The sequence below is a fragment of the Ornithorhynchus anatinus genome, chromosome 2 (assembly GCF_004115215.2).
Source record: "Ornithorhynchus anatinus isolate Pmale09 chromosome 2, mOrnAna1.pri.v4, whole genome shotgun sequence".
NCBI classification, from domain to species: Eukaryota; Metazoa; Chordata; class Mammalia; order Monotremata; family Ornithorhynchidae; genus Ornithorhynchus; species Ornithorhynchus anatinus.
In genome coordinates, this window is record NC_041729.1 from 6,883,670 (window position 1) to 6,905,468 (window position 21,799).

General features: G+C 47.1%; 1 protein-coding gene across 1 annotated transcript in view; it reads right to left on the bottom strand.

Moving 5' to 3' along the window:
- POLE (DNA polymerase epsilon, catalytic subunit) overlaps positions 1-21,799 on the bottom strand; it is a 63,122-nt gene that overhangs the window by 34,847 nt on the left and 6,476 nt on the right. The window contains exons 3-16 of the mRNA XM_029058394.2: positions 20,457-20,537; positions 18,283-18,327; positions 18,065-18,157; positions 16,989-17,143; positions 14,842-14,983; positions 11,344-11,424; positions 9,185-9,292; positions 8,835-8,945; positions 7,703-7,788; positions 5,808-5,927; positions 4,997-5,129; positions 4,482-4,595; positions 1,864-2,076; positions 1,025-1,132 (exon numbers count right to left, since the gene is read on the bottom strand). Of these exons, the coding sequence (XP_028914227.1) occupies positions 1,025-1,132; positions 1,864-2,076; positions 4,482-4,595; positions 4,997-5,129; positions 5,808-5,927; positions 7,703-7,788; positions 8,835-8,945; positions 9,185-9,292; positions 11,344-11,424; positions 14,842-14,983; positions 16,989-17,143; positions 18,065-18,157; positions 18,283-18,327; positions 20,457-20,537 (1,590 nt within the window). The remainder of the gene's footprint in view (positions 1-1,024; positions 1,133-1,863; positions 2,077-4,481; positions 4,596-4,996; positions 5,130-5,807; positions 5,928-7,702; positions 7,789-8,834; positions 8,946-9,184; positions 9,293-11,343; positions 11,425-14,841; positions 14,984-16,988; positions 17,144-18,064; positions 18,158-18,282; positions 18,328-20,456; positions 20,538-21,799) is intronic.

The window sequence follows — 21,799 nt, forward strand, 5'->3', positions numbered from 1 at the left end:
AAAAGGAAAATCCCCATTTAAAACCAAATCTCAATTTAGCTACTCCACGTGTCCGGCTCAGCAGAGTCAAGGCCAGTACTCTGAAGAGGATGGAGAGCAATCCACAATGAGAAGCAGGGTGGGCCAGGAGAAAGCCAGCGGCCTAGGAGTTGGAGAACTTGAGTTCTGATCCTGGCTCTGCCACCTGGCTGCTGGGTGACCTTGGGCAAGTCGCTTGACTTCTCTGTAGCTCAGTTTCCTCTATAAACAGGCGTTCAATACCTGTGAGCCCCCTGTGGGACAGGGACTGTGTCTGACCTGATTCTCTGGCCTAGTGGCAAGAGCCCGGGCTTGGGAGTCAGAGGTCGTGGATTCTAATCCCGACTCCGCCACTTGTCAGCTGGGCGACCTTGGGCAAGTCACTTCACTTCTCTGGGCCTCAGTGACCTCATCTGGAAAATGGGGATTGAGACCGTGAGCCCCACGTGGGACAATCTGATTATCTTGCATTTACCCCAGTGCTTAGAACAGTGCTAGGCACATAGTAAGCGTTTAACAAATACCACCATTATTATTATCATCCCAGCAGTTAGTACAGTACATGGCACGTAAGAAACGCTTAACAAATCGCACTAGTTAATATCATCATTGTTATTATTATAGATCAAACTCAAAGGTTAAAGGGAAGACTGTGGGGCTGAAGCATCTAGAGTTCACATGGGGAATATCTATGAGAGATAAAAGATGCAACATGGCACAGGCCTGGGAGCCAGAAGGACCTGGGTTCTAATCCCGGTTCCGCCGCTCGTCTGCTGCGGGACCTTGAGCAGTTCACTCATCTTCTCTCTGCCTCAGTTATCTCGACTGTAAAATGGGGATTAAGAAGGTGAGCCCCATTTCTGTATCTACCAATTATCTTGTATCTACTCCAGTGCTAGGTACAGTGCCTGGCACATAGTAAGCACTTAACAAATGCAACCAAAAAAAATATATTTTTTTCCCCCACAGCCACACCCACAGATGAGCCTGGGCTTGGTCTTATCACCTCCTGAAAGTTGGTGACTTGCTCCAGAGCTATCTTCTCCTCTTCTTCAATGGCGTGTCGCATGGTCTTCTCCACCCGCTGCAGCAAGAAGTCAAAGGCTGCTGGATTCTAGGACCGTAGAAAAAGGTGGTATGAGAGGGCCGGGAGATCTCCCGCACAAACACACAGCTCCCATTGCAGCTCTGGCCACTGGACTCTCCCACGCTGAGCCAAATCACCCATGCAATTTACAACTGTCCTGGCTCTAAAACCTGGAGGGCCCGAGGCACGGTTTTCATTTTGAATCACCCGAGGGTACACTCACACTCACTTCCTCGTGAGGGAAGGGTTGGGGTTTAAGGAGCGTAAAAGACAGGTTTAGAGGCCTCCCCCGACTAAACCTTCCTTTCCTCTCCTCCTGCTCCCTTCTGTGCCACCCTTACACTGGATTTGCTCCCTTTACTCACCCGTCCCTCAGCCCCACAGCACTTACATCCATATCCATCATTGATATATTTCTACTGACATCTGTCTCCCCGTCTAGCGCACAAACTCGCTGTAGGCAGGGAATGTGTCTACCAACTCTGTTGTAATGTACTCTCCCAAACGCTTAGTACAGTGCTCTGCACACAGTAAGCGCTCAATAAAGAAGACTGATGGATCGATTGACCGATTAGAAGGCTGGGGCACCGTGGAGTCCGTCAACGATACGCCTAGCCCCCTCTGGGGTCCTAGGTGATTCGAAACGAGAGAGAGGAAGCCACCGCCGATTCAGCCTCCTTTAATCCCGCAGTGGCCGAAGAATCCAGAGAGCCCTAAAGGAAGCAGGGGGAAAGCAGAAATGACAGCAAGCCGGATACCATCTTAAAGCGGCAGGGGATGTCACTCCGGAAGACCCCCGACTCCAGGGCTTCCACGTGACCCCCCACGTAGGTCTCCGAGTCCAGCACGTGCCCGTCGTCCGTCAGCTTGTTGAACTCTTGCTCTTGCTTGTTGGGGAAGACGATGTTGGCGTGGAAAGCTTGGACCATCAGCAGGGCCTCGCACAGAGTCCCCGAACCCTTCCGCAAGACCTGAGGGGAGCAGCAGGAACATCAGAAAACTTCCCAAATTCCCGGCTCCTGCCCTGAGCTACGATCCCTGCTCTTTGGGAAGCCACTGGTTCTCAGTCAGAATCCACGAGTTTGTCTCTCCTGTTAGCATGGAAGCTCCTTTGGGCAGGGAATGTACCTCCTGGTTATTACTTGAGAAGGAACGTGTGTGGCCAAGTGGAAAAAGTATGGACCTGGCAGTCAGAGGACCTGGGTTCTAATTCCAGCTCTGCCATGTGTCTGCTGTGTGACACTGGGCAAGTCACTTAACTTCTCTGGGCCTCAGCTAGCTCATCTGTAAAATGGGGATTAAATCACACTCTCTCCTACTTAGACTGTGAGCCTTACGTGTGACAGGGACTGTTTAACTTGTATCTACCCCAGTGCATAGAACTGTGCTTGACACAGAATAAGGACTTAGCAGGTATTATTATAAATATTATGGCACTTGTTAAGCACTTACTTATTACAATCATTACGTACCTCCCAAGTGCCTAGTATTTGGCACCACACCAAAAGGGTGCTCAGTAAATACTAATACCACTATATATAATAGTTATATACCACTATATAACTAGTTATATTCTATATATATATATCAGTATACATATATACTGATATAACTATTATATCTATACTATATATATGTATATACTAATACAGAGAAGTAGTGTGGCTGTTGGAAAGAGTCTGGGTTTGGGAGTCCGAAGTCATGGGTTCTAATCCAAGCTCTGCCACTTCTTAGCTGTCTGACTTTGGGCAAGTCACTTCATTTCCTCTGTGCCTCAGTGACCTCATCTGTAAAATAGGGATTAAGACTGTGAGCCCCCATGGGACAACTTGACTACCTTGTATCTCCCTCAGTGCTTAGAACAGTACTTGGCACATAGTAAGCACTTAAACACCAATCATCATCATTATCATTATTATTATTATTATTACCACAACTCCTCCTACTACTAGAAGGCCAAAACAAGCCAAGGACTGAGAAGAGAAGAATAGGAGGTCAGTGGAGATTACTCCGACCATTTGGCTCTTTCTAGAAATCCAGTCCTCATCCTCCAATGACTCTTCAAAATCCCGCATAAGAGGGCTGAGGTCACTCATGGTGTCATTATTGCAGCCCCAGCAGCACCTTTCTTTTTTTTTTTTTTAAATGGTACTTGTTAAGCATTCACTATGTGTCAAGCACCGTTCTAAGCGCTGGGGTAAACACAAGCTTATCAAGTTGGACACCGTCCATGTCCCACATGGGGCTCACGGTTTTAATCCCTACTTTATAGATGAGGTAACTGAGATCCAGAGAAGTTAAGTGACTCACCCAAGGTCACACAGCAGGAAACGGGCTAAACTGGGTTTAGAACCCAGGATTCTTCGGACTCCCAGACCCATGATCTATCCACTGGGCCGCCTTGCTTTGGGCTGCTGCACCTCCTTAGCCATCACAGTACATATTTCAGACACAGACAAATCCGTCACCATAACCTGCCGGTCTCACCTTCACAACAGCGCCAAGATCCGCCCTTTCCTCTCCATCCAAACCGCTATCACGTTAGTACAATCACTCATCATATCCCGAATGGATTACTGCATCAGCCTCCTTGCTGATCTCCCAACCTCCGGTCTCTTTCCACTTCAGTCAATACTTCACTCTGCTGCCCAGATTATCTTTCTATATTTCACCTCCCTCAAAAATCTCCAGGAGTTGCCCATCAACCTCCGTATCAAGCAAAAACTCCTCACTCTTGGCTTCAAAGCTCTCCATCCCCTGGCCCCCTCCTACCTCGCCTCCCTTCTCTCTTTCTACAACCCAGGCCGCACACTTTGCTCCTCTGCCTCCACTAACCTCCTCACTGGGCCTCCTTCTCGCCGGTCCCGCCGTCGACCCACGGCCCACGTCCTACCTCCGACCTGGAATGCCCTCCCTCCTCACATCCGCCAAACTAGGACATTTTCCCCCTTCAAAGCCCTACTGAGAGCTCACCTCCTCCAGGAGACCTTCCCAGACTGAGCCCTCCCTTTCCCTCTGCTCCTCCTCTCCTTCCCATCGCCCCTACCAGTTCCCTCTGCCCCATAGCACTTGTATATATATGTAAATATTTATTCTATTAATTTTATTAATGATGAGTATATATCTATAATTCTATTTATTTATATTGCTGCTATTGATGCCTGTTTACTTGTTTTGAAGTCTGTCTCCCCTCTTTTAGACTGTGAGCCTGTTGTGGGGCAGGGATCGTCTCCGTTGCTGAATTGTACTTTCCAAGCGCTTAGTACAGGGCTCTGCACACAGTAAGAGCTCAATAAATAGGACTGAATGAATGGAATGACAGTTCCTCAAGCAGACCCACCCAAAGCTGAACAACGAGAACGAAGGCTGCACTGACCTCATCTGGTTCCATGGGAATGATGGTGCACAGGGCAAAAATGAAGGGGTGGACATACTTCATGTACATGTAATAGGTGGCAACAGCATCCGACACGGAGTAGGTGGCCAGAGTCTGGGGGAGAAAAATACCACGGAAACAAAGCCGCATCAACAACAGCAAGTCCAGAAACCTTCATTCAGCCGAGAACAAGACGCTCCCAAGAGCCCGGGGGGATTCGCCTCAGAGCGGGAGGCAAACCTCTCCGGCGGGAAGCTGAGGGCGACCTGCCTGACCAAGCACAGATGCCCCAGAGAAAGAACAGGTGGCTTGGAGCCTCTCCCGATGTCCTCGGCTTCCAAATCTCAGGGCAGCAGAAGGCTTTTCCGGGGTCAATTCCTGCTTTGAGTTGTTTTTAATGATACTCGTTAAGCGCTCATTCTGCACTGGGCACTGTACTAAGTGCTAGGGCAGACCCAAAACCATCAGGCTGGACCCAGTCCACGTCCCACATGGGGCTCACAGTCTTAAGATACCTGAGGCTGCTCGGTGGCCATTCGACACATCTCTTCAGGGTCCAGCTCCACGGGGTCATAGCCCAGTTTTGCTTTAGCAGCAGCTTTGAGGTTGTGGCTCCCCACAGGGAGATAACTGTCTCTCTTGACCCACCTGCGGAAGAAAACTCAAATTTAGTCCAGTGGCTGTGCTGAAACCAGACTCCCTCAAGGAGAGGGACTGGTTAAGTGCTCAGCTTTCCATTAAAAACCTGGGCTGAAGCCACAGAATTACTCCTTCGAGTCATTCGATCTGAATGAAGAGAGCAATTTTCCTAAGACTGCGGTGGTAATTCAATCCACCTCCAGCTCGGCATCAGTCGGATTTAATGAGCACTTACTGTGTGCAGAGCACTCTACTACGTGCTTGGGAGAACACAACACAATATCACAGACACATTCCCTGCCCACAGTGAGCTTACGGTCTAGAAGGGGTAGCAGACATTAATATAAATTATGGATATGTACATGGGTGCCGTCGGGCTGAGGGGAAGGGGTGAATAAAGGTAGCCGATCAGGGCAGCACAGAAGGGAGTGGGAGAAAAGGAAAGAAGGGCTTAGTCAGGGAAGGCCTCTTGGAAGAGATAAGGCTTTGAAGGTGGGGAGAGCAATTGTCTATCAGATATGAAGAAGGACGGTGTGTTCCAAGAATCTCAGTTGTGAGCCCGTGAGCAAAGCCGAAAAGATCTCGGCTGTATCCGTGAAATGCCACGACCAAGCTGATCTGGAACTTCAGGGATGAGCTGACCCTTAGTGGGACCCTACAAAGGAGCTGCATGAATAGCTCACTGACCTGAGGCAGTCCATGTGGATGCACTGAGAGGCCTTATATTCCCCTTGGTTGTCCTTCTGGAATCCAATTTCTTGGTACATATTCAAGCCATGAACTGCTGCTCTGGCCTCCACAAAGGGCCTGGGAAAGAAGTCAATCAATCAATCAGTAGTACTTATAATAATGATAATAATAATCACTATGGCATTTGTTAAGTGCTTACTATTTGCCAGGCACTGTACTAAGCGCTGTGGTGGATCCGAGTATAAAGCTATGTACGGAAGTTCTGTGGATGGTAGAATTAGTGCCTAACTGCTCATGGTGAAAGGACTGAAGTGGACAGATGGCGCAGTCAGGAGGGAATAGAGCATGGGGGAGGTTCCTTCGACTGCATTTATTGAGCACTTATTGCGTGCAGAGCACTGTACTAAGCGCTTGGAAAGAAGCATGGCTTAATGGAAAGAGCCCAGGCTCGGGAGTCAGAGGACATAGGTTCTAATCCCAGCTCTGTCACTTGTCTGCTGTGTGACCCTGGGCAAGTCACTACACTTCTTTGGGCCTCAGTTACCTCATCTATAAAATGGGGATGAAGACTGTGAGTCCCATGTGGGACAACCTGATTACCTTGTATCTACCCCAGTGCTTAGAATAGTGCTTGGCACAGAGGAAGCACTTAACAAATACCATAATTATTATTACAATTCAGCCATAAAGAGGAACAATCCCTGCCCACACTGGCTTTACAGTCTAGAAGGGGAGAGACAGACAACAAAACAAGTAAGCAGGCATCAGTATAAATAGAATTACAGATATATACACATCAAAACAAGGTAAGAGATGATGGGGGAAGGCTTCCTGAAGGAGATGTAATTTTAGTGGGTCCTTGAAGATGGGGGAGTAATTAGGAGTAGCGTGGCTTAGTAAACACAGCATGGGCCTGGGAGTCAGAAGGACCTGGGTTCTAATTCCAGCACCGCCCCATGTCTCCTGTGTGACTGAACAGATCATTTAACTTCTCTGGGCCTCAGTTACCTCATCTGTAAAATGGAGGATTAATATTTTGAGCCCCATGTGGGACAGGAACTGTGTCCAACCTGATTAACTTGTATCTACTCCGGTGCTTAGAACAGTGCTTGACATATAGTACCGGCTTAACGGGTACCAGAATTAATTAATTAGTCTGTCAGATGAGAAGCAGGAGAGAGTTTCAGGCAGATGGAAGAGTGAGACAGCAAGAAACAGGTGAGATGGAGGCACAGTGAGCTGGCTGGCATTAGAGGGGTGAAGATTATGTACTAGGTGGTAATAGGAGAGAAGCAAGGATAAGTAGTAAGGAGAGAGCTGATCGAGTGCTTCAAAGTCGATGGTCAGGAGTTTCTGGAAATAGTGAATGGATGAGACGATACAGTAGTGAGAGACAGTTATGCATCTCTCTCTCTCTCTCTCTCCCCCAGACTCCCATGAACCTCAGAGAGAAGTATCTGGGGATTAAACTAGCCTTATGGCTCCTTTCTTCCACTAGGAGAAATGATCCAATGAAATAACTCCAGAGCAATGAAATAAGTAGCATGGCTTAGTGGAAAGAGCACAGGCCTAGGAGTCAGAGGACCTTGGTTCTAATCCCGGATCTGCCGTTTATCTGCTGGGTGTCCTTGGGCAAGTCACTTCACTTCCTCAGTGCCTCAGTTACCTCACCTGTAAAACGGGGATCAAAGCTGGGAGCCTCATGTGGGACATGGTCTATGTCTAACCTGATTAGCTGTATCTGTGCTGAATCTGCTCCAGGGCTTAGTTCAGTGCTTGGCACGTAATAAGCGCTTAATAAATACCATAAAAAATCCTCCTTACTATCCCTTCACTCCCACACCTACCAATTGCCACCAAACCTGAAAGCAACTTCCAGTTGGCATCCTTACCAGTCAAAGAAATCTCCATTGTATGTCACCATGATGGTGGGCTTGGTCTCCTGGACGTGTTCAAACCACCGCTGTATTAGATGAGCCTGGAGTCAGCAAACAAGAGACATGTCAGAGTCTTGACGGTAAGACTTATTTGCTACCCCCTAAGCTGACTCAAATTCTTCCTCCTTCACTGGACCATAACCCCTTTTAAAAATCCTCTCACGATTAAGTTCAATATTGCACAGCTCTTTTCCGAGCTCCCAGTTTGACTCTTGGAGGTGGAAGTAGATTCAATTAACCTATGAGTCGTTTTCACTGAGCACTTACTGTGTGCAGAGCATCGTGCTAAGCACTTGGGAGAGCACGACACAACAATATAACACACACTCCTTGCCCACAATGAGCTTAGAGTCTAGAGAAAGAAGTAGCGTGGCTTAGTGGAAAGAGCACGGGCTTGGGAGCCAGAGGATGTGGGTTCTAATCCTGACCCTGCCACTTATCTGCTGTGTGACCTTGGGCAAGTCACTTAACTTCTCTGTGCCTCAGTTACCTCATCTGTAAAATGGGGATTAAGATGGTGAGCCCCATGTGGGACAACCTGATTACCTTGTATCTACCCCAATGCTTAGAACAGTGCTTGGCACACAGTAAGTGCTTAATGAATACCATAATAATTATTATTAGAGGGGAAGACGAATATTAATATAAATTATGAATGTTCATTCATTCATTCCATAGTATTTATTGAGCACCTGTGTGCAGAGCACTATACTAAGCACTTGGAATGTACAGTTCGGCAACAGATAGAGACAATCGCTGCCCACAAGGGGCTCACAGTCTAGAAGGGGGGAGGCAGACATCAAAACAAGTAAACAGGCACCAATAGCATCAGTATGTCAGCCCTGCCCCCAAGATATGTACACATGTCCCGTGGGGCTGTGAAGGGCAGGAGATGAATAAAGGGAGCAAGTCAAGGCAAAGTAGAAGGGAGTGGGGGAAGAAAGGAAACGAGGGCTTAGTCAAGGAAGGCCTCTGGGAAGATTAGCTTCCTTTGGGCTCCAACCTTCACAGGATGCTTTTGGAAGAGTGATTTTTCCTGGGGCTACAGCAGCACAGACAGATTTGATCCTGAAGGGAACCCGCTTACCTCATCTGGTTCATTGAAGACACAGAAAGGTCCTTCGTACTCCGGCTTGGGAGTAAATTCAAAATCCTCAATATCCTCAGAGACGATCTCCCTGTTGGTGATCAGGTATCCCTGGTGGGGTTTGGGAATGACAGGCAGTTAGAGCTGGCGCAGGCAAAGCGGAGCCCTATGGGATCACCGAGACTGCAACACGACACTGGCAGGACAAAAGACCCCCGTGGGCTTCCACGTTCCCCAGACTCCCTCGCTACTCGGGAAAGAGGACGGGGCAAAGACGGGGTGGGCATTTTGCCAGCTTCTTCCCCGCCGTGAATCCCGGAGGCCTCAGTCGAGGGGAGCCGGGGACTCACCTGGCCGTCGATCATGTAGGAGATCATCATGATCTGGTCGGTCTCTGCGTCGGGAAACTTGAGGGGCAGTTTGGTCGTCTCGATGTCAAACGCCAACACCACGGGGTCCTGAAAGTCATCCGACATACAATGATGGCAGCGGGGAGCCCCGGGGACAAAGGCAATAATAGTCATAATAATGATGGTATTTGTTAAGCCCTCACTGTGTGTCAGGCACTGCATTAAGCATTGGGTTGGATACAAGCAAATCGGGTCGAGCACAGTCCCTGTCCCACATGGGGGGTTCAGTCTCAATCCCCATTTTACGGATGTGGGAACCGAGGCCCAGAGCAGCGAAGTGACTTACCCAAGGTCACCCAGCAGACAAGTGACAGAGCTGGGCTTAGAACTCATGACCTTCTAACTCACAGGCCCGTGCTCGATCCACTACACCATACTGCTTCTCAAGACAACTAATCTGAGCTTTGAGTAAGACCTAGGGAAGCAGTGTGGCCTAATCAATCATTCATTGGTATTTATTGAGCGCTTAGATGTGTGGTGTGCTGTACTGAGCGCTTGGGAGAGTACAATATCTAACGCAAAGAGTACAGGCCTGGGAATGGGTTCTAATCCTGGCTCTGCTACCTACTGCTATGTGGCTTTGGGCAAGGCACAACTTCTCTGTGCCTCAGTTACCTCATCTGTAAAATGGGGATTAACACTGTGAGCCCCATGTGGGACATGGACTGTATCCAATCCGATTAGCTTGTATATGCCTCAGAGCCTGGTACAGTGTCTGACACATAGTAAACACTTCAAAACGACACCATAAAACCAAAAAAAGCCCCCCAAAACCAACCACCCGAAAGCAGAAATCCCCCCCCCACCAATAAAACATCCCTTCTCTGCACCTCAGTTCCCTCATCTGCAAAATAGGGGATTTATATCAAACAATCAATGGTATTTATAGATTGCTTACTGTATGCCAAGCACTGTACTAAGTCTTTGGGGGAGTACGAAACAAAAGAATTGGCTACACATGTTCCCTGCACCAAGTAGAAGACTGTGAGCCCTATATGGGGCTTGATTATCTTGTATCTCCCCCAGTGTTTAGCACGCTGCTTGGTAAAGAGTAAGCTTAAAAATACTGTAACTATTACTATTGATGTTTTGTGGAAGGAAGGGAAGACCAGCAGGGGCCAACTTTCCGTTATGAGCAGAGGCATGAGCTTCAAGGACGTTGGTGGAACTTCCAGAAAAGGAAGTGGCCCCGATCCCAGCCTCAAACTCTGTCATACCTCTTCCTTCCCCTCCACCCAAACCGCCGCTTCATCTCCAACCTCCAGGTTCTACGGCAAATCTGCTGAGGGTTGGTGATGAGTTTCTGGACCTGGTAAGTCCAGATGGTCAACTTAGGGGTGGTCTGGTAGATTTCATGCAAGCCAATGGCTAGCGGTGACCCTTACGTTGAACTCCAGCAGATTATTAAAAAAATCACAACTCCTCCAAGAGCCCTTCCTGGATTAAGCCCTACGTCACCTGTGTGTCACCTACGAACTTTGATCTATGCCCTTTAGGTGCTTGATAGTCGTTCCAACCTCATCCCCAAAGCGCTTACCTACATATGCGTGATTTATATAATTTAACATCTGTCTCCCCTTCTAGATGGCAAACTCCTCCAGGGCAGGAAGCATGTCTCCCAACTCCTCTGTATTGTGTACAGAGCAAGCGCTGACTCACTCCTTTTATTCATCCCCCTTCCCAGCCCCACAGCTTTTACGTGCATACCTGTAATTTATTTATATTAATGTCTGTCTCCCCGCTCCGCACTCCAGACTGTAAGCTTGTTGTGAGTGGGGAATGTGTCTGCTTACTGTTATATTATATTCTCCCAAATGTTCAGTAGAGTGCTCTGCACACGGTAAGTGCTCAAATACGACTGAATGACTGAATGAATAAATACCATTGACTGACTGATTGATTCACAGCCTCATAGTTCAGAATCAGACCCAGCTGATCGAGCACCCGATCAGTGGCCCCAGAAAAATGAGACCAGGGTCTCCGACCTTATTCTAGTCACGGTGATTGGTTCCCGCCTGTGGGAAGGAGGCCCTGGGGGAGAGGAAAGGGAGAAAGGGAGAACCTCGGGACCGGGAAATTCCCCGCCAAACACTACTCACGGGTCGTTCCACCAGGTCATCTCGGCGGGTGATTTCCGGCGGGTAGGCGCTGCCTCGGTAGCGGACGTTGTACCAGTGTGCCTGTATCGGGGCAATAATAATAATGATGGTATTTGTTAAGCACATACTATGTGCCGCCTAGATGTTCTAAGTAGATGCAGGGTAATCAGACTGTCCCACGTGGGGCTCATAGTCTTATTCCCCATTTTACAGATGAGGAAACTGAGGCACAGAGAAGTGAAGCGAGTTGCCCAAAGTCACACAGCTGACAAGTGGCGGAGCTGGGATTAGAACCTGCGACCTCTAACTCCCAAGCCTGGGCTCTTTCCACTAAGCCAGGCTGCTTCTCTAGAAGACACTAAATGGAGTTCACCAAAAACATTTGGGTCGAGATCATTAGACTTTCTGCCCTACACTTTCCATGTGTATCTTGGGGTCACGAACTCATCTTGGCACAGTGCTGAATAAAGACTCCTGATGGAAGGCTAGCTGAAAGAAAAGAAAGAAAGAAAAGAAAGATAGGGAAAGAAGCATCAGGCTAGAGAAAGTAGCAGCTCATGATCTGGGTACCAAGTACCTGAGTTCATGAGGTCAGGACAGAAAAGCCAAGGAGGCTGAACACAAAAGTTGAAATATTTGATTGTAATAATACTAATAATGCAAATGATAATATTTGTAAAATGCTTACTAACTGGCAGGCACTGTTCTAAGCACTGAGGTGGATACAAAATAATTGGGTTGGACACAGTCCCTGTACCACATAAGGACTGCAGTCTTAATCCCCATTTTACAGATAAGGTAACTGAGGCCAGAAAAGTGAAATGATTTGCTCAAGGTTACACAGCAGGCAGCAAATAAGTGGTGGAGCCGGGATTAGAACCCAGCAGGTCCTTCTGACTTCCAGGCCAGTGCTCTATCCACTGGGCCATGCTGCTTCTTTTGATATGCCTGGGGAAAAGAAGGGATCTTTTAGGAGCAGAGGGAAAATGAGGGACATCTGGTGAAAGAAAACAAGCTCTCCTTTTACAATGACCACACCTCTCTGGAAATGTAGCAATAACAAGCCATTGTTATTGTTAACAATAATTGTTATAATTATTGCATAAAATAATGTAATGTAATGTAATAATTGTTGCATAAAATTCTATTCAACCCATCAAGCTAAATGACACCAGAAAACAATGTATGAAGACTGTCACGTTGTGACACCAGGAATTACCAGAAACCTTAATTGCCACATGGAAGAGCTAAGCATTTTTAGGGCAAACATTGTGAACTATTAATAATAATTAAAATAATAATAATAACAATAACAGAGGTATTTGTGCTACGTGCCAGGCTACTGTACTAAGTGTGGGTAGGTAAAAGATCATCAGGATGGACCCAATCCCTGTCCCACATGGGGCTCACAGCCTTTATCCCCATTTTACAGATGAGGGAACTGAGGCACAGAGAAGTGAAGTGACTTACCCAAGTCCACACAGCAGACAAGTGGCAGAGTAGGGATTGGAACCCAGGTCCTTCAGACTCCCAGGCCTGTGCTCTATCCTCTAGGACAAACTGTTTCTCCAATCCTATTAATCAACCCATCTTATTTACTGAGCGCTTTCTATGTGCACAGCACTGAAATAAGCACTTGGGAGAGTACAATACAATAGGGTCACTAGACGCGCTCCCTGCCCATAACAAGCTTACAGTCTAGAGCAGGTCTTAATGCTGAATGCTGAAAAGAAAAAACTTAATGTGATTCAAGGGCCGGAGGAAGCAAGGGAGAGATATGCCAGCTTGAAATGATAGAGCGTGTTATCCATGGCCACTGAAAAACAAGGTTTCTCAAAACCACGCTGGGGAGAGCAACGTGGTATCTGGAAAACTGACTGTGGATACTCAAAATCCACATTTGGGAAAACTGACTGGTAGGGAAAGCTGTGAGCGTGGCTCAGTGGAAAGAGCCGGGGCTTGGGAGTCAGAGGTCATGGGTTTGAATTCCGGCTCTGCCACTTGTCAGCTGAGGGACTGTGGGCAAGTCACTTCACTTCTCTGTGCCTCAGTTCCCTCATCTGTAAAATGGAGATTAAGACTGTGAGCCTCAAGTGGGACAACCTGATGACCCTGTATCTACCTCAGCGCTTAGAACAGTGCTCTGCACAGAGTAAGCGCTTAACAAATACCAACATTATTATTACTTCATCATCATCTGAAGGTCCCCCTCTAAACTGTCAGCTCCTTATGGTCAGGGATCGGGGCTACTAACTCAATTATATTGTACCTTCCCAAGTGCTTAATACAGTACATAAGGCATTCAATACAGTGCTTGGGCAAGTCACTTAACCTCTTTGTGACTCAGATGTGTAAAATAGGGATTTAAGACTGTGAGCCTCATGTGAAACATGGACTATGTCCAATCTGGTTAGCTTGGATCTACCCCTGTGCTTAATAGTCAGTCAATCTTATTTATTGTACTCAGCACTGTACTAAGTGCTTGGGAGAAGACAATAGAACAGTAAACAGGCGCATTCCCTGCTCATAACAAGCTTACAGTCTGGAGGGAGAGACAGACATTAACAGAAATAAATTACGGATCTGTACATAAATGCTGAAGGGCTGGGGGGGGATGAATAAAGAGAGCAAGTTGGGGCCACACAGCAGAGAGAATGGGAAAAGAGGAAAGGAGGGCTTCATTCATTCAATCAATAGTATTTATTGAGCGCTTACTATGTGCAGAGCATTGTACTAAGTGCTTGGAATGTACAATTTGGCAACAGATAGAGGCGATCCCTGCCCAATGACGGGCTTACCGTCTAACTCAGTGCTCCCTAGCAGTAATACTACTACTAATAATAAGGGTTTATTCAGGGAAGGCCTCTTGGAGGAGATGGGCTTTCAATAAGGCTTTGAAAAGAGGGAGAGTAATTGTCTGGCACAGTGCCTGGCACATAGTAAGCACTTAGCAAATACCATAAAAAAATACCATTGATTGATTCCATGATTTTTCCTCTCACTATTATACCCAAATTATTTTTCTTTTTCTTTTATCATTTCTACTATTGCTGACCACTGCTATTGCATGTATTCCGATTGGCTTTTTAAAGTAGCATAAATAATGATCACTGAATATATCGTCTCCTGGCTATTTAGAGCATTGCCCTATCAACCTTGAAGCTGCAACACTTCGCAGGAAGTCATCAAGTCATCGAGAAGCAGCGTGGCTCAGCGGAAAGAGCCCGGGCTTGGGAGTCAGAGGTCATGGGTTCTAATCCCACTTCTGCCACTTGTCAGCTGTGTGACCTTAGGCAAGTCACTTAACTTCTCTGTGCCTCAGTGACCTCATCTGTAAAATGGGGATGAAGACTGTAAGCCCCAAGTGGAACAACCCGATTACCTTGTAGCTACCTCAGTGCTTAGAATAGTGCTTGGTACAAAGTAAGTGCTTAACAGATACCAACAGTATTATTATTATTATTATCAAGTACGGTCCGATTGTCACTTGGGACTCACCACGTGAATCTTCAGGTCAATGGACAGACGGATGTGGTAGGGGACATCATACTCTCTCATGTCCACTATGTTGTCCATCTGGTCAGAAATCTTCTTAGAGGTCCCTTCTTCATCAGTAGCCATGCTTCCCCCCATCAGTGCGCTGCAGTAGGAAATGGGAGAGAGGGCTGAACTCCCCCACTTCAGGCAGTCCGTCGTATTTATTGAGCGTTTACTGTGTGCAGAGCACTGTACTAAGCGCTTGGGAGAGTAATGTACAACAACAAAGTGGGCACGTTCCCAGCTTACAGTCTAGAGAGGGAGACAGACATCAATATAAATGACAGATACAGACATAGTGGTGTGGGCTGGGAGGGGGAATGAATAAAGGAAGCAAGTCAGGGCTATGCAGAAGGGAGTGGAAGAAAAGGAAAGAGGGCTTAGTCAGGGAAAGCCTCTATTAATGATAATAATAATAATAATAATAATGATGATGGCATTTGTTAAGCGTTTACTATGTGCCAAGCACTGTTCTAAGCACTGGGGTAGATACAAGGTGATCAGGTTGTCCCACGTGGGGCTCACAGTATTAATCCCCATTTTACAGATGAGGCAATTGAGGCAGAGAAATGAAGTGACTTGCCCAAAGTCACACTGCTGACAAGTGGTGGAGCCGGGATTAGAACCCACGACCTCTGATTCCCAAGCCCGGGCTCTTTCCACTAAGCCACGCTGCTCTATTCACCACCCACCTCAGCCCCATAGCAATTTATGTACGGATCCATAATTCATTTATTTATATGAATGCCTGTCTACCCCCTCCAGACTGTAAGCTCATTGTGGACAGAGAATGTGACTGTCGTGTTGTACTCTCCCAAGCGCTTAGTACACTGCTCTGCACACACTAAAGGCTCAATAAACACAACTGACGGATTGATTGATTGATAGTGGATGCAAAGGCAGAGTTTGTTTCTAAATTTAAAGTTAATTCCCAGGGATTTTCCCCACAGAACTGCTTGTTCTACTGGGAAAATCCCTGAGGAGAAACTGGCCCTTGAAGAAAGCCCCTCGAAATCGATTTTGCCTTTTGAAACCAACTGCTGGAAGTCATGGCACTTTTCCTTTTCCCCCTCCAAGGTCCCGTGCCAAGCCTCTATTTGCCAATCTCCCGCACTGGTTACAACAATAGTAAGAATAAGCAGCGTGGCTCAGTGGAAAGAGCACGGGCTTTGGAGTCAGGGCTCATGAGTTCGGAATCCCAGCTCTGCCACTTGTCAGCTGTGTGACTGTGGGCAAGTCACTTAACTTCTCTGTGCCTCAATTCTCTCATCTGTAAAATGGGGATTAAGACTGTGAGCCCCACGTGGGACATCCTGATTCCCCTGTGTCTACCCCAGCGCTTAGAACAGTGCTCGGCACATAGTAAGCGCTTAACAAATACCAACATTATTATTATTATTAAGAATAATGAAAGCATTTGTAAAGCACTTACTTTGAGCCAGGCACAGTACTAAGCACTGCGGTGGACACAAGCAAATCGAGTTGGACAGTCTCTGTCCCACATGGGGTTCACAGTCCATTTGTTGCCAAATTGTACTTTCCAAGCACTTAGTACAGTGCTGTGCACACAGTAAGCACTCAATAAATACGATTGAACGAACGCATGAATAAATTACAGATACATACATATGTGTATTTATGGAGCGCTTACTGGTACAGAACATTACCAGTAAGAGCTTGGGAAGGGTGCAACACAACAGAGTTGGTAGACATGACCCCGCCCACAACGAGTTTACAATCTAGAGATGAGTTTACACTCTACCAGGCATCCCGGGCACTGGCTCTGCTGTTTTCCTGCTGATTAACCTCTCAACCCCACCGCTATGCGAATCTGAGCATGGCCATGTGCCTTATCACTTTGGCATTTATTTCTCCCTTCTTGGAGCACTTATTCACATATTCTGAAATCATCTAGCTTCCCCCTACCCGTGTCTGACTCCTTCGCTGGACTGCAAGCTCCTTGAGGATGGAGGACAACTCTACTATACTCTCCCAAGCGCTCAGTACAGAGCTCCGCCCAGGGTAAGCACTCAAAAAATATGATTGATTGATTGATTGATAAGACTATACAATTGAGGCCTCTGACTACCAAAGGAAGCGGAAGTTACCTGGATAGCATAGTGGTATAGGCATCACTGGCATGGTCCCGTTCTCGATTCTTCTTTACGGCCGGAGAAATCTCTCTCCTCACTTTCACCAGGTCATCCACGGTGTTGAAGGACAGCTTAATGTAATTCCGCTTCAACCCCACCAAATGATTTTGCTATAGGGTAAGAGAGGACTCGTCAATAGTGCAATTCAGGAAGAAGGCTGCACCAAATAAGCACCAAATACATAAACTGTGTAGACGATGGTGAAGGAGCAACTGATCTCAGTTGGACGATGCCCTGACTTTTAAGTCACCAGGTGTCTTTTAGAAGGCATTACATGGCATTCAGTCTCCCAGTTATTTCTCCGAACCCAAACAGCCCAAACCTCTAAGCAGCCGATTTGCTTCTCACCTCAGTAGTAACTGAGCTCCCTTTATTTTTCGAAGCCCCGTATTACGTGCTTCATAAATGCCATAGATTGATTGCTGAAGGAGCCTGCAGAAGAGGCTAAGACAAAATCCCTGACCTCGAGGAGTTCAAAATCTAAAGGAAGAGGCAAACAAATTTAAGAACACAAATGTATGATTTAGCCTCAACAAGCAGCCCCAAGCAGTGAATGGGCAACAAGAGACAGCCTTCTTCTGTGCTCAAAATCAATCAATCCATGGTATTTATTGAGCATTTACTTCGTGCAGAGCACTGTACTAAGTGGGGCTGTGAGTCCAGCTTTGGTTTTTTCAGCTACTCATGCATTCCTAGGTGAATTCTGTCATTAGAAGGGTCTCCTTTGAATAATAATGGTATTTGTTAAGTGCTTACTATGTGCCAGGCACTGTACTAAGCACTGGGGTGGATACAAGTAAATTGAGTTTGACACAGTTCCTGTCACATGTGGGGCTCACAATCTCAATCCCCATTTTACAGATGAGGTAAATGAGGTGAAGTCACTTGCCCAAGGTCACACAGTCAACAAGTTGGCAGACCTGGAGTTAGAACCCATGACCTTCTGACTCCCAGGCAGAACACGGAGGAAAATTATATACGGGCAACCGTAAACTTACAGAGCAACCGAGGAGGAGCTGAGTAATACATACCAAATCCAGATCCTCTTTGGGAACAGTTTCCAGCTTAGCAATTTTCCCCTGAAACTTCTTGGAGAGGAATGACGACACTTCCCGCTCGCAACCCTGTCGTGAGCAAAAATGCCAAATGGCTCTCTCTTCCTTGTGGCATTTCCCACCTGCCCGCTCAAAGACCTATTTCTCTTTAGATGCCAAACTCCCACCGGGTCAGGCCTGCAACCCATACTCACTTTTTTGGTGGCGATGTAGAAATACGGCTTGTAGGGAAGCACCGCCTGGAAAAGAAGTCAAAAAACCATCTCATTCCTCTGTGATTGTGAGAGTTGGGGGAAAAACCTTTGCAGTTGCCATTCTCTGCTCCTCTAGACTGTAATGAGGCTCACTGTGGGCAGGGAATGTGTCTATTGTTATATCAGACTCTCGCAAGCACTCTCCCAATTGTACCATTTATTGACTGACTGCATGTTCCTTGTGGGCTCCCTCTCCCTCCATATTTGCCAGATCACCACACTCCCCACCGTCAAAGATTCTATTTATCGTGATTATGTTGTCTTGTTTTTGTCCGTCTGCCTCCCCCGATTAGACTGTGAGCCCGTCACTGGGCAGGGATTGTCTCGATCTGTTGCCGAATTGTACATTCCAAGGGCTTAGTACAGTGCTCTGCACATAGTAAGCGCTCAATAAATACTATTAATGAATGAATGAATCAAAGTCTTAAGGTCACATCTCCTCCAAGAGGCCTTCCCCAATTAAGCCCTCTTTCCCCCGACTCCCTCTCCCTTCTGCGTCACCTATTCACTTGGCTCTGTACCCTTTAATCACCTGATAGTCACTCCATCCTCAGCCCCACAGCACTTATATCTGTAATTTATTGATTTTTATTAATAGCAGTCTCCTCTATAAGCGCGTCATGGGCTGGGAATCTATCTACCAACTCAGTTGAACTGTATTCTGGCTCACTGGAAAGAGCACGGGCTTTGGAGTCAGAGGTCATGGGTTCGAACCCCGGCTCTGCCACTTGCCACCTGTGTGACTTTGGGCAAGTCACTTAACTTCTCGGTGCCTCAGTTCCCTCATCTGTAAAATGGGGATTAAGACTGTGAGCCCCACGTGGGACAACCTGATTCCCCTGTGTCTACCCCAGCGCTTAGAACAGTGCTCGGCACATAGTAAGCGCTTAACAAATACCAACATTATTATTATTATTATTCTCCCAAGACCTTACGGCAGTGATCTGCACAAAGTATATGCTCAATTAATGCCACTGATTTTGATCAAGGATGTCTACCACCTCTATTGTACTGTACTTTCCCACGTGTTTAATAAATACGATTGATTGACTGATCATTGATCAACTGATTGACTACAAAAACCAGAGTTCTCAGGAAGGCCCAGATTTCCCTAACAGACAAAAAACAAGAATCTGCACAACAGTCCAGGAAAGCACCATGGTGCTTTCCATCAACGATGGGTGGAGAATCTTTCATTCAGTAGTATTTATTGAGCGCTTACTATGTGCAGAGCACTGTACTAAGCGCTTGGGATGAACAAGTCGGCAACAGATAGAGACAGTCCCTGCCGTTTGACGGGCTTACAGTCTAATCGGGGGAGATGGACAGACAAGAACAATGGCAATAAATCTTAAGAAAGAGCTTTCACTGAAGGGACAGTCATGGAAGAATTTATTAAGCACCCGGTGGGGCCAATGTACTGAACTAAGCCCAGACCGAGCAAGCGTCACGTTCCCTGCCCACAACTAGCTTCTACTCTAATGGGGAAGACAGACCTAAAAGTATTTACGCTTACGGTGGGCAGAGTACAGTACTAAGCGCTTGGGAGAATAAAAGAGAATTGGCAGACATGTGCCCTGCCCACAGGGAGCTTACAGTCTTGGGGTAGAGGGATGGTGGATCACAGACATTAAAGTAAATTACACTGATGTATATTTTGTTGCCTGCCTCGCCACTTCTAGATTCTGAGCCCTTTGGGTAGGGACTGTCTCTTTCTCTTGCCGAATTGTACTTTCCCAGTACTTATTACAGTGCTCTGCACACAGTAAGCACTCAATAAATACGACTGAATGAACGAATGAATGACCAATTCTGAGGATGAGTAGGAGATGATGGGTATATAGGGACTTGTCATGTCACCTCTAGACTGTAAGCCTGTTGCGGGCAGGGAATGTGTCTATTGTTATATTGTACTTTCCCAAGTGTTTAGTATAGTGCTTGGCACACAGTAAATGCTCAGATACGATTGAACTAGGCATCCAAGAATTGACCCATGCCTGCCATGTGACTTGCACCAACCTAGGACACCCCATTTGAACCCACCCTCAGAGCACGGATCTACCTCCCAGTGGAAGCCGCTCACCCCCCGCACAGTCCTCGGGCCAACATCTCACCTTAAATCTGCTCCCGTCCTCTTGGATGAAGTAGTAATCCACTGAACTAATCAACCGTTTATCCTCATCCAAAACCTCCGTCTGAAGAGAGAAGGCCCAAATCAGCACAGGTCACAGACTCCCCACTCCTTCAAGCGTGCGTCACAGGGGCTACACCCTCAGAACCCAAAATAACTAAGCTAGCGCCCAGCTCCGGCCCCTACCCCTTTGGGTCCATTTATCCAGTCTCCAATCTTGCTCTCTCTGATTTTCTCCATCTTTTTTCTGACTGCCCCACGACTCCTTCTTTAGTGACTCAAACCCACTGTTTAAAACAAGCTTCCAGGCACGGGTACAAATTCATCTAATAATGTTGGTATTTGTTAAGTGCTTACTATGGGCCGAGCACTGTTCTAAGTACTGGGGGTGGAAAACAAGGTAATCAGGTTGTCCCACGTGAGGCTCACAGTCTTAATCCCCATTTTACAGATGAGATAACTGAGGCCCAGTGAAGTGACTTGCCCACAGTCACATAGCTGACAAGTGGCAGAGCCGGCATTTGAACCCATGACCTCTGACTCCCAAGCCCGGGCTCTTTCCACTGAGCCGCACTGCTTCTCACTTCGAAGTTTTTGGGGCTCAGGGGTTATGATACAGGCACAGCAGCAGCAGCATTATTACTTCCGGCCCTCCGGACTCTGGGAAGCCCAGTGAGAAGCAGAGCGCTAGTAGGAGCGGACAAGGAGAGAAACTGCTTAAATGTTTCTGTCCCAGTTGGCAAGACCCCAGCAAGGAGCAACCCTGCAGCCCTGGAAGCCAGAATGTCAGAGAAGCCAGCGGTGGCAATAACGGGCGGAACAGTTTCTATTCTCATCTATCCTAGCGGCGGCCGGTTCTGGTCCCTTGCCTCTAACTCCTGAGGGCCTAAGGATGTGAGGAGAAAGCACTGAGTGGGTGTGAGGGGATCTGGTTTCTAAAAATTGTTAAAAACTCCAGTTGGGTATGGCTTTCCCCTCTCTCCTCGAATGGTTCCTCTCCACATCTATGATATAACCAAGTAAAGAACGTAATAACAACACTGGTGTTTGTTAAGCGCTTACCATGTGCCAGGCACTGTGCTAAGTGCTGGGGTGAATACAAGCAAATCGGGTTGGACACAGTCTCTGTCCCTCTTGGGGTCTGGAGTCCCAATTCCCATTTTACAGATGAGGTAACTGAGGCCCAGAAAAGTGAAGTGACCACCAAGGTCACACAGCAGACAAATGGCAGAGCTGGGATTAGAACCCATGACCTTCTGACTCCCAGGCCCGTGCTATGTGGAATAGAGCATTCCTTTTAGGTCTGCAACACCGGTTTACGGACAA